We start from the raw sequence: 18,009 nt of genomic DNA on the forward strand, positions 1-18,009 counted from the left end.
TGAACACCTGTTTTAAACCATTAGGATGCTTCTACAGAGTCATCCGGGTTTGGGTTGTTTCATCTGGGTAAGTGTGAGAGGTCACGAGTAGGCATGTAAAAGGAGAGAGGGGGAAGAGAGACAGGAGGAGAGTACTTAATCCTTTGTAGAGATCGCCCAGCTAAATGATATTTAAACGTTTACTTATTTGTAACCAGTTGTAACCAGTAGCGGCACCAAATAATTATGATTGCGGGGGTTGGTGGCCCGAGGTAGTCGTGGTTGTCGGCGATAGGATGTGTGTTTCAGGTGTGTGTTTACATAAAGTCTCTCTCAGGGTGGTGTGGATAATGGGACACGAGAGTTGCAGACTCTTATAACATGGGCTCCTGTCTGGTCGTTCCTGTACTTCTCGCCACATTATTATTAAAAGCAGATTTTAAATAAAATTTAATATTTGTCCTAACAAAATGACTTGGGGTTTCGGGAGAGGGGGGCTTGGAGGGGGCTTAGCCTTTTTCAGGGGAGCTCAAGCCCCCTCCCCTTGTAACCGCCGCTGGTTGTAACCCTAATGAACTGAATTACAATACAAAAAATACATGATGCTTCAATAAAAAGTCTAATTAATATACGAGTCTCAAACACTACAAAAAACTCAAATTGAATAAACATAAGAATCTAATGTATATATTGGCTAAATTAATAAAACATCGACTCTAATTTAAGATTTCTCCTTCATTATGTTAAAATTAAAAGGTCTAAGTTACTTTAATGTGTTCTGTTTATTTTGTGTGAAGGCTCAATGGCTGTTGTCTGTCAGAGGGATGCTGTGAAGCTCTGGCCTCAGTTCTCAGCTCCAACTCCTCTAGTCTGAGAGAGCTAGACCTGAGTATCAATGATCTGGAGGATTCAGGAGTGAAGCTGCTCTCTGCTGGACTGGGGAGTCCACACTGTACACTGGAAACTCTCAGGTCAGTTTCACACAATGGTCAAACAGTTCCACCTAGGGCTGGGTGATATATCGAGTATATGCGATGTATCGCGAGATGTTCTCCAGGGGATGTATAAAATGCCCCTATCGCGAACATCGAATATAAATTGCACGCAATGTTTCTTTTTGCCGCCGCCGGCATACTCGTTGTGCTTTCACGCGACGGGGCGACAAGATCTCATACAAAGTGAACGTAGAGACGCGTATCTGCCAATCAGCGTTCAACAGCGTGGCTACTGAGTGACATGTGTAACGTAACAGCCAACCAGCGTTCAACCGTCAAATTCGGTGCAGTGCAGTCCGGGGTGAACTGCAGCATGGAGGAGAAAGTGATTGTTGCCGTTTGCTGACCCCATAGCCTATAATATAAATGATTATACCCACTGGGGGCGCTAGAATACAAGCGCTTCTGATTGGTTCCCACGTTTGTCTAATGCGTATAACATAATTCGAGACGCCCGAGTAAAAATCTTTGGGTGAAAGTTTGCCTATATCAATCGCCGCGCTGGAAGTAGAAACAGTGTTACAACTGAAACATATGTTTTATGATAGGAAGAGGGTGTAATGTTGTAAATCTGGAGTGAGGCAATGGCGATGGAGCGACTAAACGACAGCTTAGGCCACGGCGAGTGAACTGCCTCCATAGGATAAATTGCCGGCGAACCGCTCTAGCCGAGCCTTCTCTCGGAGGGACGCTAAAGTGTGTTGCATAGCGACCGTCGTGCATTTTGAAGTGTTTATAGTGTGTCTATGACTTTCGTTTCGCCATAACAGTAACCGTTGTATAAAAAGCAATAGATCACTTCAGTCAGTGGCATGTGCTCATTATACCACTGTGTAAGGTGGGTCCGACCCCGGCCCTCCGCTGCGCGTCGGGGCCGGACAACGCCCCTTAAACAGTGGTATAATGAGCACATACCACAGCCTGGCTTGATCTATTGCTTAAATATATAATATAATATAATTGTTTATATAATATCACGGCCAACAGCTCTGTGCGCCTCCTGATGGCCGTAGCGTGGGGAGCTCTCATAGGGATTGGGCTTCTCGGGGTTTGTTTAACGCACAGCGTTCCCTTTCACTCCCCCTGCCCATTGCGAGTCCACGAGATTCTCATGGACGCGCGTGTGTGACGTAATCTGGAAGGCGCGCTGTTGTAGGTGTGTGTGTACCTCCGACCGGTGAGTGAGAACAGCCAGAGAGAGAAAAAAGGATGGAAACTGAGGATTTGGTTTCGAAAAAGACTAGCACTGGATCCTTCGTCTGGCAGTGTATATATAATAATTATTATTCAAACTGTAATAAATAATTAACGGTTTTGAATAAATGCTGTGTTGGTAAATCTAACTTGCTGTGATTTTCCTTTTCTTATGTGCAAGTTCTAAATTGTTCCAATAGAAAGCACTAATGAGTTTATGCAGATTTATGTTTCAGTAATACTAGAATTATTACTGACATTACATTATGCCAGACATGGTTGAATCGAGCATTTATGATGTGCTCTAGAGGAGATTCGAAATATATCGAGATATATATCGTGTATCGAGATATAGTAAAAAATATCGAGATATTCATTTTGGCCCATATCGCCCAGCCCTAGTTCCACCACAATTTCCACATCAGAGGACCAGTATTTTAATTAAATGTATTATTATTATTTATTTATTATTGATCTGCTGTGCCCCAGTAAAATCTCACGTTTGAGTTTTAACAAGATCCATATTTGACAGTGGATTAATTTAGATTGATATTAACCGTAAAATACTGGATTATTTTCTAATCCACACTGTCAAAGAAACACAGTTTAACCCAAAATACAAACTGAGGCGGGCACCTTGCGGTCCGGGTCCGTGCACCGCGGCGTGCACATACCTGTCGGTGCACGGCAGTGTGCATGTCGTAGCCGGTGCACCGCGGCACGCACGCAGCAATCCATTGATCCTGGTTAATTTAACACTCTGATGGATAATTGCTGCTTATGAAAACGATTCTTGCTGTGTATTCTTTTTTTTCACATTTCCCATCCATGCAGTATAGTGTTAAATGTTCTGTAATTAGAATAAACATTGCCCTGATGTACTCACAGCGTTGTTTAGGTTTTTGCCAAAGAAGCTACGTAGGCAGTCTATTCCGTTATCAACCCCGTTTTGAGTCACTGGATCCACCCCTCCTCTGCGCTCCGGGACCTCCCACTTTACAAATTAACATAATCTCTGATAGGGGGTCTATTTTCTGTTTGTATATACCACCAGCGCCGTGACATCTCTTTCCTTACCAGACCAACTTCTCTCATCCTCCTCCTCCTCCTCCTCCTCCTCCTCCTCCTCCTCCTCAATCAAATACCTACCAACAATAACCGGCTGCTGATTGGATAATATACTCTAATTAGGATTTATTTTCATCGCTTGGTCGTCCAGAATAGTCCATTTCTTAACATGCTCTTGAATAGCTCTAGTGCTGCGGTGACATTTAAATGAAACTTTGCACAAAGTACAAACCAGTGTTTTAGTTTTCTGATCAAAGCAGAGTGTCTTCAGGGGAACTTAGGTGGGTTGTGTTTCCCAATAGAGCGATCAAGCTGGCGCTGCAATACACCCCTTATTTAACCCAGCACTGAACTAAACCTTGGCAGTCTGCATGCATCGCAGCGCCATTACCACTCATCTTATGAAACACAAGACCTCAATCTCACTCTATTTGTGTTGTCATGACAGTAAAAGGTGTACCTTGGATTCAGTGTGTTAATGATGGTATGTGTTTTTGTTTCATTATATTCCTATTCTATTCATAATCATGTAGTCGGACAGTAAGGTGGACTATAGAGTAAAGTTAAATCATTTTTTCTTCTTAGAACTGAGTATTTTTTATGGACATTTTCCGGAGTTTGCTGAATCTTTAGTTATCTGAATTCAAAATTAGTTATATTTTAAAGATCTACTGTATTGACATTTAGGTAAACTAATAAAACATTTCTAATAACAAATTTGAAATGCAAAATGAATCACACAGTTCCTAACGTATTCTATTTATTGTGTGTGCAGCCTCAATGGCTGTCATCTGTCAGAGATATGCTGTGAAGCTCTGGCCTCAGTTCTCAGCTCCAACTCCTCTCGTCTGAGAGAGCTGGACCTGAGTACCAATGATCTAGCAGGATTCAGGAGTGAAGCTGCTCTCTGCTGGACTGGGGTAGTCCACACTGTACACTGGAACCTCTCAGGTTAGTTTCACTTAATGGTCAAACAGTTCCAACCACAATTTCCCCATCAGAGGACCAGTATTGATCTGCTGTGCCCCAGTATTGATCTGCTGTGCCCAAGTAAAATCTCACGTCTGAGTTTTAACAAGATCCATATTTGGCAGTGGATTAATTTAGATTGATGTTAACGGGTAAAACAATGGATTATTTTCGGAATCCACACGTCAAAGCAACACAGTTTAACCCAAAATACAAGCTTGAGGCGCGCACCTTGCGTCAGGGTCCGTACACTGCGGCGTGCACGGCAGTGGTGCATGTCTTAGCCGGTGCAACCCGCGGCGCATAGTGCAGCAATCCGTTGATCCTGGATCTTTAAATAGTCTCATGCTGGAACGTGTTTGACCTGAAGAAATACTCTGCTTCAGAGCAGGGTCTTCTGAGGCTTCTGCCAAGTGGTCAAAGCCTCCAAAACATGTCTGTAGGTTCACTAATAACATGAATTACAATACACACAACACAATATACATACTATAGAATATAAAAGTTATAATAATCTAGAAAACATCTCTGTAGGTTCGCTAATATCATTTATTATAATACAAACAACCCAATATACCTCATAGTAGAATATTCAAATTACAATAACATACTTTTTTTTGTATCACAATTCACACATTTGTTTGTAACCAGGGTGAAAAGTCAAATTCAAAAACTCTATTTATTTTGAAATAATAAATAAGGAAAGCCAAGAATTAAAAGAAATTGTAATAATTAAATACCGCTTTATTCAAATATCTAGCTATGGGTATAAATACGTTTTTATTGATAAGGATACATTAGATAAATATACGTTCCATATTAATTAAAGGTAACCCACTATTTTAACACATTTGGACCTTGTTCAGTACGTTTGCGTTGATAAATAGACTTCAGGGTCATCTTGGGGAAGGGTGAGAGGTCACGAGTGAGTGGGGAAAAAGAGAGAGAGGAGGATAGTAATTTATTCTCTCTAGAGATCGCCCAGCTAAATTATATTTAAACTACGGCTGTCAAATTAACGCTTTAATTTCGATTAATTAATCACTGAAAAAAGAATGTGATAAAAAATTAACGCAGATTAATTGCGCTTCTATAGTGCCTTTTGACCCAGGGCGTCATTTGCGTTGAAACAAAATGGAGGCAGACCAGAAGACGCTGCTCGTCCCCGTGAACGGAAAATTCAAGTTTAAGCAACTCCCAGACGGAACTGTAGATAGGAACACCGTTATCTGCAATCTCTGTAGTAGGGAATTTTCCTATAACGGGAGTTCATTATCCCTTAAATATCCTCTCAACACAAAACATTTGGTAGCAAGCTCGCAGGTCCGAGCTGCCACAGCCCCTGAAGCTGGCGCTAGCAGGCAGCCTCATCAAGCCTCACTCGACTGATGCATTGATTCTTGAGTTCGATGGAAATGTAATTAAATTGATCTTAAAAAGCACCGTACGTTAATGAAAGACTTTGAATCACTCATCTGCCATAATTTACTTGAATAAAATTATTTTGAAATACTTTCTCGGAAAAAATCTAAGTATGTGATTAATTTATATTAATTAATCACAGAGCCTGTAAATAACTAGATAATTTTTTTAGATAATCTACTTATTAGTTGTAACCAATATATCATATATAATAGCAGTGCCAAATAATTATGATTGCGGGAGCTACGGGGGGCTAGATTGTTTATAGCAGGGGATGATACATTTTGACGCAACACACACTTCAATACGATACGAATCAACCTTTCAAATCACACAACAAGCAGCAACGGTCATCATCCCTTACGCAAATGAAAAATGTGATTTCATCGTACAGTTTTGTTCCATATAAATCAGTTCGATGTCTCCATATAATAATATCTATATATTATTGTGCCGATCGCGGCCGTGGTCGCTAAGTACTGCAACGGATCCCGGGGAGGGTCGGCGGGCACCGAGGCAGTCGTAGGTTGTGGGCAATAGGATGTGTGTTTCAGGTGTGTTTACCTAAAGTCTCTCTCAAGGTCGTGGGTCCGTATGGGCCACGAGAGTTACAAACTCTAACTTAGGCTTCTGGCTGGTCGTTTCTGTGCTGCTCGCCACATTATTATTGAAAATATATTTTGACCATAAATATTTGTCATAACCAAATTGACCGATTGACTCTTGTACATACGTCATCACGTCGTAATACGTCACCACCAAGCGTCCGCTGCTTAGTACAACAACACAGAGAACACAGTTGACACTTTACTGACTTTGTTGCTTATTTGGAGCCGTTCTACTCAGATACAGCCCTCTCTCACTGAGCGCTTTTACACTGCCAAATAGGCCGTTTTGTGTACGCCTTTTTCGCGGCACGGCCCGCGCGTTTAGACTCCCCGAGGTAAATTGCCGGCTGGAGCTAGAACTCTAATTAGCCTCCCGGACCCTGCACACATTGGTGGTTTATTGGGTTTAATTCTGTTGTAAATGCGACGGCTCAACGGTTCCGGGGGGGGGGGGGGGCTTGGGTACTGGTGTTGCTGCGCTGTCTCCACAGAGACAAGCCTCGTAAGGAAATGTCCTTACGAGGCTTTTGTCGCCATAAAAAACCATTGGTCAGCAAAATAAAGAATATGTTGGCGCTTTTGCACTTGTAAATTGTTAGTCGCGTTTCTAGCCTATACTCATACGTGAACTTATTCTTGCATGCGGGAGTCTTCATTCATAAAAAAAAAAAAGAATTCGGGAGTGTGCGAATTATCCTAAAGAGGTCTTGACTCTGCAGCCCCGCCTTCTCCAGTGAACAAAGAAAGCCTGTGCCGTGCCGAACGGGGTATTTTTGATCAAAAACTCAACTTCACTATCGCACATACGTGAACCGCTATCCGCCCTTTTTTCCGGTAAATGGGAAAGAAGGGTCGCATGGACTATACATCATCAAGCTCAGGTTGCGTAGCATCTGTACCGTGGCCTGAGCACACCTCTCCCAAGTATGCTCAGGCCACAGAATTTAAGTGGACTTGAATACGGTTGGCGTGCTCACACTAGCCAAACGATCTAGACTTGAGCACGGTACAGGTGTGAAACGGACTTGGGCACAGTATAGATGGCCTAGTGTGAGTGCGCCCTTAATCACAGTTCTTAACGTGTTTTGTTTATTGTGTGTTTAGGCTAAATGGCTGTCGTCTGTCAGAGAGATGCTGTGAAGCTCTGGCCTCAGTTCTCAGCTCCAAGTCCTCTAGTATGAAAAAGCTGGAACTGAGTACCAATGATCTGCAGGATTCAGGAGTGAAGCTGCTCTCTGCTGGACTGGGGAGTCCACACTGTACACTGGAAACTCTCAGGTTAGTTTCACTCAATGGTCAAACAGTTCCACCACAATTGCCACATCAGAGAACCAGTATTGATCTGCTGTGTCCCAGTAAAATCTCACGTCTGAGTTTTAACAAGATCCATATTTGGCAGTGGATTTATTTAGATTGATGTTAACGGTAAAACAATGGATTATTTTCGAATCCACAACGTCAAAGCAACACAGTTTAACCCAAAATACAAGCTGAGGCGCGTACCTTGCGGTCAGGGTCCGTACACTGCGGCGTGCACGGCAGTGTGCATGTCTTAGCCGGTGCACCGCGGCGCACATGCAGCAATCCGTTGATCCTGGATCATTTAATAGTCTCATGCTGGACGTGTTTGACCTGAAGAAATACTCTGCTTCAGAGCAGGGTCTTCTGAGGCTTCTGCCAGTGGTCAAAGCCTCCAAAACATGTCTGTAGGTTCACTAATAACATGAATTACAATACACACAACACAATATACATACTACTAGAATATAAAAGTTATAATAATCTAGAAAACATCTCTGTAGGTTCGCTAATATCATTTATTATAATACAAACAACCCAATATACCTCATAGTAGAATATTTAAATTACAATAACATACTTTTTTTTGTATCACAATTCACACATTTGTTTGTAACCAGGGTGAAAAGTCAAATTCAAAAACTCTATTTATTTTGAAATAATAAATAAGGAAAGCCAAGAATTAAAAAAAAATTGTAATAGTTAAATACCGCTTTATTCAAATATCTTGCTATGGGTATAAATACGTTTTTATTGATAAGGATACATTAGATAAATATACGTTCCATATTAATTAAAGGTAACCCACTATTTTAACACATTTGGACCTTGTTCAGTACGCTTGCGTTGATAAATAGACTTCAGGGTCATCTTGGGGAAGGGTGAGAGGTCACGAGTGAGCGGGGAAAAAGAGAGAGAGGGAAGAGATAAAGGAGGATAGTAATTTATTCTCTCTAGAGATCGCCCAGCTAAATTATATTTAAACTAGGGCTGTCAAATTAACGCTTTAATTTAGATTAATTAATCACTGAAAAAAGAATGTGATAAAAAAATTAACGCAGATTAATTGCGCTTCTATAGTGCCCTTTGACCCAGGGCGTCATTTGCGTTGAAACAAAATGGAGGCAGACCAGAAGACGCTGCTCGTCCCCGTGAACGGAAAATTCAAGTTTAAGCAACTCCCAGACGGAACTGTAGATAGGAACACCGTTATCTGCAATCTCTTTAGTAGGGAATTTTCCTATAACGGGAGTTCATTATCCCTTAAATATCCTCTCAACACAAAACATTTGGTAGCAAGCTCGCAGGTCCGAGCTGCCACAGCCCCTGAAGCTGGCGCTAGCAGGCAGCCTCATCAAGCCTCACTCGACTGATGCATTGATTCTTGAGTTCGATGGAAATGTAATTAAATTGATCTTAAAAAGCACCGTACGTTAATGAAAGACTTTGAATCACTCATCTGCCATAATTTACTTGAATAAAATTATTTTGAAATACTTTCTCGGAAAAAATCTAAGTATGTGATTAATTTATATTAATTAATCACAGAGCCTGTAAATAACTAGATAATTTTTTAGATAATCTACTTATTAGTTGTAACCAATATATCATATATAATAGCAGTGCCAAAGAATTATGATTGCGGGAGCTACGGGGGGCTAGATTGTTTATAGCAGGGGATGATACATTTTGACGCAACACACACTTCAATACGATACGAATCAACCTTTCAAATCACACAACAAGCAGCAACGGTCATCATCCCTTACGCAAATGAAAAATGTGATTTCATCGTACAGTTTTGTTCCATATAAATCAGTTCGATGTCTCCATATAATAATATCTATATATTATTGTGCCGATCGCGGCCGTGGTCGCTAAGTACTGCAACGGATCCCGGGAGGGTCGGCGGCACCGAGGCAGTCGTGGTTGTGGGCAATAGGATGTGTGTTTCAGGTGTGTTTACATTAAGTCTCTCTCAAGGTCGAGCGGAGTATGGGCCACGAGAGTTACAAACTCTAATAACTTAGGCTTCTGGCTGGTCGTTTCTGTGCTGCTCGCCACATTATTATTGAAAATATATTTTGACCATAAATATTTGTCATAACCAAATTGACCGATTGACTCTTGTACATACGTCATCACGTCGTAATACGTCACCACCAAGCGTCCGCTGCTTAGTACAACAACACAGAGAACACAGTGGACACTTTACTGACTTTGTTGCTTATTTGGAGCCGTTCTACTCAGATACAGCCCTCTCTCACTGAGCGCTTTTACACTGCCGAATAGGCCGTTTTGTGTACGCCTTTTTCGCGGCACGGCCCGCGCGTTTAGACTCCCCGAGGTAAATTGCCGGCTGGAGCTAGAACTCTAATTACCCTCCCGGACCCTGCACACATTGGTGGTTTATTGGGTTTAATTCTGTTGTAAATGCGACGGCTCAACGGTTCCGGGGGGGGGGGGGGGGGGGCTTGGGTAGTGGTGTTGCTGCGCTGTCTCCACAGAGACAAGCCTCGTAAGGAAATGTCCTTACGAGGCTTTTGTCGCCATAAAAAAACATTGGTCAGCAAAATAAAGAATATGTTGGCGCTTTTGCACTTGTAAATTGTTAGTCGCGTTTCTAGCCTATACTCAGACGTGAACTTATTCTTGCATGCGGGAGTCTTCATTCATAAAAAAAAAAAAGTTCGGGAGTGTGCGAATTATCCTAAAGAGGTCTTGACTCTGCAGCCCCGCCTTCTCCAGTGAACAAAGAAAGCCTGTGCCGTGCCGAACGGGGTATTTTTGATCAAAAACTCAACTTCACTATCGCACATACGTGAACCGCTATCCGCCATTTTTTCCGGTAAATGGGAAAGAAGGGTCGCATGGACTATACATCATCAAGCTCAGGTTGCGTAGCATCTGTACCGTGGCCTGAGCACACCTCTCCCAAGTATGCTCAGGCCACAGAATTTAAGTGGACTTGAGTACGGTTGGCGTGCTCACACTAGCCAAACGATCTAGACTTGAGCACGGTACAGGTGTGAAACGGACTTGGGCACGGTATAGATGGCCTAGTGTGAGTGCGCCCTTAATCACAGTTCTTAACGTGTTTTGTTTATTGTGTGTTTAGGCTAAATGGCTGTCGTCTGTCAGAGAGATGCTGTGAAGCTCTGGCCTCAGTTCTCAGCTCCAAGTCCTCTAGTATGAAAAAGCTGGAACTGAGTACCAATGATCTGCAGGATTCAGGAGTGAAGCTGCTCTCTGCTGGACTGGGGAGTCCACACTGTACACTGGAAACTCTCAGGTTAGTTTCACTCAATGGTCAAACAGTTCCACCACAATTGCCACATCAGAGAACCAGTATTGATCTGCTGTGCCCCAGTATTGATCTGCTGTGTCCCAGTAAAATCTCACGTCTGAGTTTTAACAAGATCCATATTTGGCAGTGGATTAATTTAGATTGATATTAACGGTAAAACAATGGATTATTTTCTAATCCACAACGTCAAAGCAACACTGTTTAACCCAAAATACAAGCTGAGGCGCGCACCTTGCGGTCCGGGTCTGTACACCGCGGCATGCACATTGCTGTCGGTGCACGGCAGTGTGCATGTCTTAGCCGGTGCACCGCGGCGCGCACGCAACAATCTGTTGATCCTGGTTCATTTAATAGTCTCACAGATAATTGCTGCTTGTGAAAACGATTGTTGCCATGTATTCTTTTATTTTACATTTCCCACCCATGGACGTTCTGTAAATAAAATAAACATTGCCCGGATGTACACACAGCGTTGTTTAGGTTTTTTTAGTCAGAGAAGCTACGTAGGCAGTGTATACCGTTACCAACCCCCATTTTGAGTCACTGGATCCACCCCCCCTCTGCGCTCCGGGACCTCCCACTTTACAAATTAACGTTATCTCTGATAGGGGGTCTGTTTCTGTTTTCACCACCAGCGCCGTGACATCTCTTTCCTCACCAACCAACTCTTCATCCTCCTCCTCCTCCTCCTCCTCCTCCTCCTCCTCCTCCTCCTCCTCCTCCTCCTCCTCCTCCTCCTCAATCAAATACCTACTTATAATAACCGGCTGCTGATTGGATAATATACTCTAATTAGGATTAATCTTATTCTCTGGGTCATCCTGAATAGTGCATTTCTTCACAGGCTCTTGAATAGTGCTGCGGTGACATTTAAATGAAACTTTGCACAAACCAGTTTTTTCCCAATTGCTGCTTGTGAAAACGATTGTTGCCATGTATTCTTTTATTTTACATTTCCCACCCATTGACGTTGTTAGATTTCAGCTTATTTCTAAACTGTTCGGACAGACTCTGCGTTGTGTATTTTCAGTCGTAGTAGTAATTCTTGAAGTCGAAATCAAAGCAGCTTGACAGGTTGGATCAGAGGGTTGAATAGATGGTTTATTCCAGATGTAATACAGCGAGATACAGACTTAGGTTGAATAATCTATAGTGGACCCAGTGGTCGATGACTTGTTCCTTGGCTGTCGAACCCTCTTCTCGTCGAACCAAAGGGTTGGGGCGAGTATAATACAAAAAGGGGATAGATGAATAACACGTGAACAGACGCACTCTCAGCCTTGATAAGGTATTTGGCCCTGGCTATTAGGGGTGTAACGATACGTATGTATAGCGTTGTTTAGGTTTTTTTTAGTCGGAGAAGCTACGTAGGCAGTGTATTCCGTTACCAACCCCCGTTTTGAGTCACTGGATCCACCCCCCCTCTGCGCTCCGGGACCTCCCACTTTACAAATTAACGTAAGCACTGATAGGGGGTCTGTTTCTGTTTTTACCACCAGCGCCGTGACATCTCTTTCCTCACTAACCAACTCTTTATCCTCCTCCTCCTCCTCCTCAATCAAATACCTACTTATAATAACCGGCTGCAGATTGGATAATATGCTCCAATTAGGATTAATCTTCTTCTCTGGGTCATCCTGAATAGTGCATTTCTTTACATGCTCTTGAATAGTGCTGCGGTGACATTTAAATGAAACTTTGCACAAAGTACAAACCAGTGTTTTAGTTTTCTGATCAAAGCAGAGTGTCTTCAGGGGAACTTAAGTGGGTCGTGTTTCCCAATAGAGCGATCAAGCTGGCGCTGCAATACTGCCGCTATTTAACCCAGCACTGAAGTAAACCTTGGCAGTCTGCGTGCATCGCAGCGCCATTACCACTCATCTTATCAAACACAAGACCTCAATCTCACTCTATTTGTGTTGCCATGACAGTAAAAGGTGTACCTTGGATTCAGTTTGTTAATGATGGTATAAGGTGTTTGTTTTATAGATTCCTATTCTATTCATAATCATGTAGTCAGACAGTAAGGTGGACTTTAGAGTAAAGTTAAATATTTTTTTCTTCTTAGAACTGAGTATTTTTATGGACATTTTCTGGAGTTTGCTGAATTTTTAGTTATCTGAATTCTAAATTAGTCATATTTTGAAGATCTACTGTATTGACATTTAGGTAAACTAATAAAACATTTCTAACAACAAATTTCAAATGCAAAATGAATCACAGTTCCTAACGTGTTCTGTTTATTGTGTGTGCAGCCTCAATGGCTGTGATCTGTCAGAGAGATGCTGTGAAGCTCTGGCCTCAGTTCTCAGCTCCAAGTCCTCTAGTCTGAAAAAGCTGTACCTGAGTACCAATGATCTGCAGGATTCAGGAGTGAAGCTGCTCTCTGCTGGACTGGGGAGTCCACACTGTACACTGGAAACTCTCAGGTCAGTTATCAGCCTCTTCTTCAAACTGGTTATTCTAGCTTCCAGTAAGTGCTGCTCCTGCCTCATTTCTGTTGCTCTTTTCTCTGCTGACAAAACACTCCCTGGTTCTACACAATGTTAGAACATGTGAAGAAACGGTCTTAGCGTACCAAACACAGCAGACTTCTCCTGACTCTAACCAAACAATATCTCATTGAGTTGTAGCTATTGAGAAAGGAGCATTTGTTTAAGATCCTGTCACATCCAAGTGAAGGCAGTTCTGCTGTCTGTGATGTCATCTCCCCACTTCCTCTTCCTGTTCTCAGACTCTCAGGGTGACACAGCTTTGTCTCCATGAAGTATCAATACAGCTTTTACTTGTCTTCAATGTTGAATGAATACACTTTATAAATGTGGTTACTTTAGTAGAAACTGCTCTCAACCAGATGCAATAACGTGTGTGTGTGTGTGTGTGTGTGTGTGTGTGTGTGTGTGTGTGTGTGTGTGTGTGTGTGTGTGTGTGTGTGTGTGTGTGTGTGTGTGTGTGTGTGTGTGTGTGTGTGTGTAGCTTGTCTGGCTGCCTGGTCACACAGGAAGGCTGTGCTTCTCTGGCCTCAGCTCTGAGCTCCAACCCCTCCCATCTGAGAGTGCTGGACTTGAGCTACAATCACCCAGGGGACTCTGGAGCTGCGCTGCTCTCTGCTGGACTGGAGGATCCACTCTGGAGACTGGACACTCTCAGGTATGGAGAGGACAGCTCACCACTAAGGTACAAAGTCTCCTTCAAGGATTCAAGCTGCCGCTAGATGAAGTGGTTTGAAGAGGCAGCTGTCACTCATGTTGTGTGGAAAGTGATGAGACAGCAGATGATGAAGGTGAATGTTTCAACATGCTGCTCTCACTTTGTTTCCCCCCCAGTGTGGAGCACGGTGGAGTGTGGAGGCTGAAACCAGCTCTGAAGAAGTGTAAGTGTCTGTTTGATTCATCACCTCACACACTCACTATTGAGATGGAAAGTCCATCCACACAGCAGGAAGTGAGATCAGATCCTACTGGGAATGAAGATGATGGCTGACATCATGTATCTAACGTATATTAATACTGTCCACCATCACAGTTAAACCTGCTTGTATAAAACCCAGCAGGTATTACATTGTTACATTGAGGGGGGGCGACCGGGCTGAGGGGGGCGGTGAGGGGGAGGGGGAGGGGGGAGGAGGGTGACGGGGCTGAGGGGGTCGGTGAGGGTGAGGGGGAGGGGGGAGGGGGAGGGGGGGTGACGGGGCTGAGGGGGGGGAGGGGGAGGGTGTGGGGGGATGAAGGGGCTGAGGGGGAGGGGAGTGGGGGTGACAGGGCTGAGGGGGAGGGGTGAGGGGGAGGGGGAGGGGGGATGAAGGGGCTGAGGGGGAGGGGGAGGGGGGTGGGGGATGGGGCTGAGGGGGGGGGGCTGAGGGGGAGGGGGGGGCCGGGCTAAGGGGGGCGATGAGGGGGGGGGGTGCGGAGGGGGAAGGGGGGATGAAGGGGCTGAGGGGGTGGTGAGGGTGAGGGGGAGAGGCTGATGGGGAGGGGGAGGGGGGGTGACGGGGCTGAGGGGGGCGGTGAGGGGGAGGAGGATGAAGGGGCTGAGGGGGAGGGGAGTGGGGGGTGATGGGGCTGAGGGGGAGGGGGGGGCTGAGGGGGAGGGGGAGGAGGGATGAAGGGGCTGAGGGGGGGGGGGCTGAGGGGGAGGGGGGGGCTGAGGGGGAGGGGGGGGGCGGGGCTGAGGGGGTGCTGAGGGTGCTGAGGGTGAGGGGGAGGGGGGGGGGTGACGAGGGGGGAGGGGGGATGACGGGGCTGAGGGGGAGGGGAAGGGGGGTTTGACGCGGTGAGGGGGAGGGGGGAGAGGCTGATGGGGAGGGGGGCTGAAGAAGAAGAGAGAGCGATCACAAAAAGAGTCTGAAAGAGAATAAAAAGAAGAAGAGCAGGAGAACAGTACTAGTGATGATGATGATGATGATGATGAAGAGCGGTTCAGCAGCTCATCATGTCTGGTTCTCCCTCAGATGCCTGTGACCTCACACTGGACCCCAACACGGCCCACAGACGACTCTCTCTGTCTGAGGACAACAGGAAGGTGACGCTGGATGGAGGGGACCAGTCGGATCCGGATCACCCAGACAGATTTGACTACTGGCCCCAGGTGTTGGGTAGAGAGGCTCTGACTGGCCGCTGTTACTGGGAGGTAGAGAGGGGAGGACGGGTTGATATAGGAGTGACATACAGAGGAATCACAAGGAGAGGAGGGGGTGGTGACAGCGGGCTTGGAGAGAACAACAAGTCCTGGAGTCTTCGTTGTCGTGATGGTTGTTACTATGCCTGGTACAACGGTAGAGATACAGACCTCCCTCTCCCCCCTGCTGGCTCCACCAGAGTAGGAGTGTATCTGGACCGGCCTGCTGGCTCTCTGTCCTTCTACAGAGTGTCCCCAGGTGGAGGAGGGTCCTCAGACACACTGACACACCTCCACACCTTCTGCTCCTCCTTCACCCAGGAGGACCTCCTCCCGGGGGTCCGGGTGGGGGTGGGGGATGAGGGCCGTCGTCGCCTCAGCCTCTCTGTGTCGGTTATAGACACAGAGAGGGGCACCCTCCTCCCGGGGGTGGGGGTATGGGGGGTCGTGAGGCGGCGCTTCTCTCTCTCTCTCTCTCTCTCTCTCTCTCTCTCTCTCCTCTCTCTATCTCTCTCTCTCTCTCTCTCTCTCTCTCTCTCTCTCTCTCTCTCTCTCTCTCTCGCTCTCTCTCTCTCTCTGGGGGGTGGGGGTAGGGGGGGTTGGGGTGGTCGGAGCGCTTAGGTCAGGGGTCGTCTCCTCCGCATCTCTGTGTCGGACCGACACAGAGAGGAGCACCTCCCTGGGTTCTGGGGTGTGTGTGTGTGTGTGCGTGCAGGCGTTATTCGATGCCTGGTAACCATGGTTACTAATATTCATACTGTTTCAATAATACATTTGATAGTATTTCCCATCGTTGCTGAGCAAGAGTTTCGTTCTAAAGTTCAGTGATTGAAACAATAAAAGCCCGGGCTATGGAAGTGTTCCGGTACCCCTGTCATGCACCTACCCGATGTCAAGTGGACCGGGTTGAATTCACTGCGGGTCTCTCTTCTTATATCCATCTCACCAAAGATATTTTATTACTGTCCTTCTCAACACTCTCTGATCTCACTAAAAGGCTGGCAGCACAACACCGCAATAACGATGACATGCGCCGTGCGTAGAGACGAAAGAATACCGACGTTGAGTTTGCAACATTTTGCAACAAAATATTCTAAATCTGCCCATATATGGACACACCAGAATTTTGAGGTTTTCCCTCGCTACAATTTTGCATCTGTGGCTGCTGGTAATTCAACCACCAAGAGGTATACTCTACGGAGCTATTTTCATTATTATTAGTATTATTTTTTTATTATTCTTTGACGGCACAGCGATCCGGGGCTATTCCCAAAAGATCCGGGGCAATAGCCTCGAATGCTCGAATGCTGTAGCCTCGGATGGGTTCTTCAATCTGATTGGTAGTCAAACTGGTAATTAGTTTTTCCCCCCTTTTCGGGGATAATGTTCCCCGTTTTGATCTCGGACGTCTGGTCACTTTATATCAAATATCAGAATATTCTATTACTGTTAAGCCCCCTAGGAATATTAAACCAAGCCGAAACATGTGTCCTGTATCCTAGCTACATGTATGACCGGTGAAAGAAAGAAACCGTGTGAACATCAGTTTGGTTTTCAGTGAGGTGGGATTAACTGAATGCGCTGACAGTTCATTGCACCTGCCAAACAGATGACACTGAGTGGAGCGGTCGACCCACCTCCACACCTTCTGGTCCTCCTTCACCCAGGAGGACCCCCTCCCTGGGTCTGGTTAGGGGGGGCTAGGGGGGTTCGGGGGGGCGGCTCATTGGGGGACGCAGCGTCTAAATTAGTGTTAGGAGGGTGGGGGCCCTCAGCGCCTCTGTTAGTTATAAATGATAGTCTCTCTCTCTCTCTCTCTCTCTCTCTCTCTCTCTCTCTCTCTCTCTCTCTCTCCTCTCTCTCTCTCTCTCTCTCTCTCTCTCTCTCTCTCTCTCTCTCTCTCTCTCTCTCTCTCTCTCTCTCTCTCTCTCTCTCTCTCTCTCTCTCTCTCTCTCTCTCTCTCTCTCTCTCTCTCTCTCTCTCTCTCACTCCCACTCCCACTCAGTGTTGGGAAGGATACTTTTAAAATGTATCCAGTTACAGAATACATGCCCAAAAATGTAACATGTAACATATTCTGTTTCATCACTCTGAGTATTATATTCTGAATACTTGGATTCCTTCCACATTGAATTGCATTTTAGAATTGTAGGCAGTGGCGAAGTTAGACCTCTTTGGGGTGGTCTCTCTCGCTCTCGCTCTCGCTCTCTCTCTCGCTCTGTGTGTCTGATGACACACGTGAACACAAACATGCATATGTGAACCCACACACGCACGGACTACACACACATGTTTGTATAAACAAACACACACACACTGGGTTTTGGTGATTTATATTCATGTACTCAACTATAATCCAAATGCTAAATTTTCTTGAGCTTCTTAAAGTTGATCTTGATTAATGATGAAAGGAAGAGTCTTTTAAGATCTTCCATCAGGTTAACTTAATAGGTTTTACAAAGATTATATTTCTAATGTCGGATGTATTTTAATTATTGATTGATGGTACATTTTAACATTTTTATAGTACAATATTGTGTCTATCTTCAGA

General features: G+C 45.0%; 2 protein-coding genes across 3 annotated transcripts in view; both read left to right on the top strand.

The window, feature by feature from the left end:
• Positions 1 to 18,009, top strand: part of LOC130381364 (NACHT, LRR and PYD domains-containing protein 12-like) — a 224,649-nt gene that overhangs the window by 27,660 nt on the left and 178,980 nt on the right. The window lies entirely within an intron of this gene.
• On the top strand, positions 73 to 13,717 carry LOC130381443 (ribonuclease inhibitor-like). Its single transcript, XM_056589072.1, has 4 exons — positions 73 to 950; positions 7,340 to 7,513; positions 10,653 to 10,826; positions 13,097 to 13,717. The coding sequence occupies exons 2-4, from the start codon at positions 7,413 to 7,415 to the stop codon at positions 13,389 to 13,391; spliced, it is 570 nt and encodes a 189-aa protein (XP_056445047.1). The 5' UTR covers positions 73 to 950; positions 7,340 to 7,412; the 3' UTR covers positions 13,392 to 13,717.

The sequence above is a fragment of the Gadus chalcogrammus genome, chromosome 4 (assembly GCF_026213295.1).
Source record: "Gadus chalcogrammus isolate NIFS_2021 chromosome 4, NIFS_Gcha_1.0, whole genome shotgun sequence".
NCBI classification, from domain to species: domain Eukaryota; kingdom Metazoa; phylum Chordata; class Actinopteri; order Gadiformes; family Gadidae; genus Gadus; species Gadus chalcogrammus.

What these genes read in the sequence shown, in the direction of transcription:
- LOC130381443 (XM_056589072.1), top strand. Translation starts at nt 7,413, where the DNA reads ATGAAAAAGCTGGAACTGAGTACCAATGATCTGCAGGATTCAGGAGTG. An exon ending in TGTACACTGGAAACTCTCAG is followed by an intron (nt 7,514 to 10,652) that starts GTTAGTTTCACT and finishes TTGTGTGTTTAG; the next exon opens with GCTAAATGGCTGTCGTCTGT. An exon ending in TGTACACTGGAAACTCTCAG is followed by an intron (nt 10,827 to 13,096) that starts GTTAGTTTCACT and finishes TTGTGTGTGCAG; the next exon opens with CCTCAATGGCTGTGATCTGT.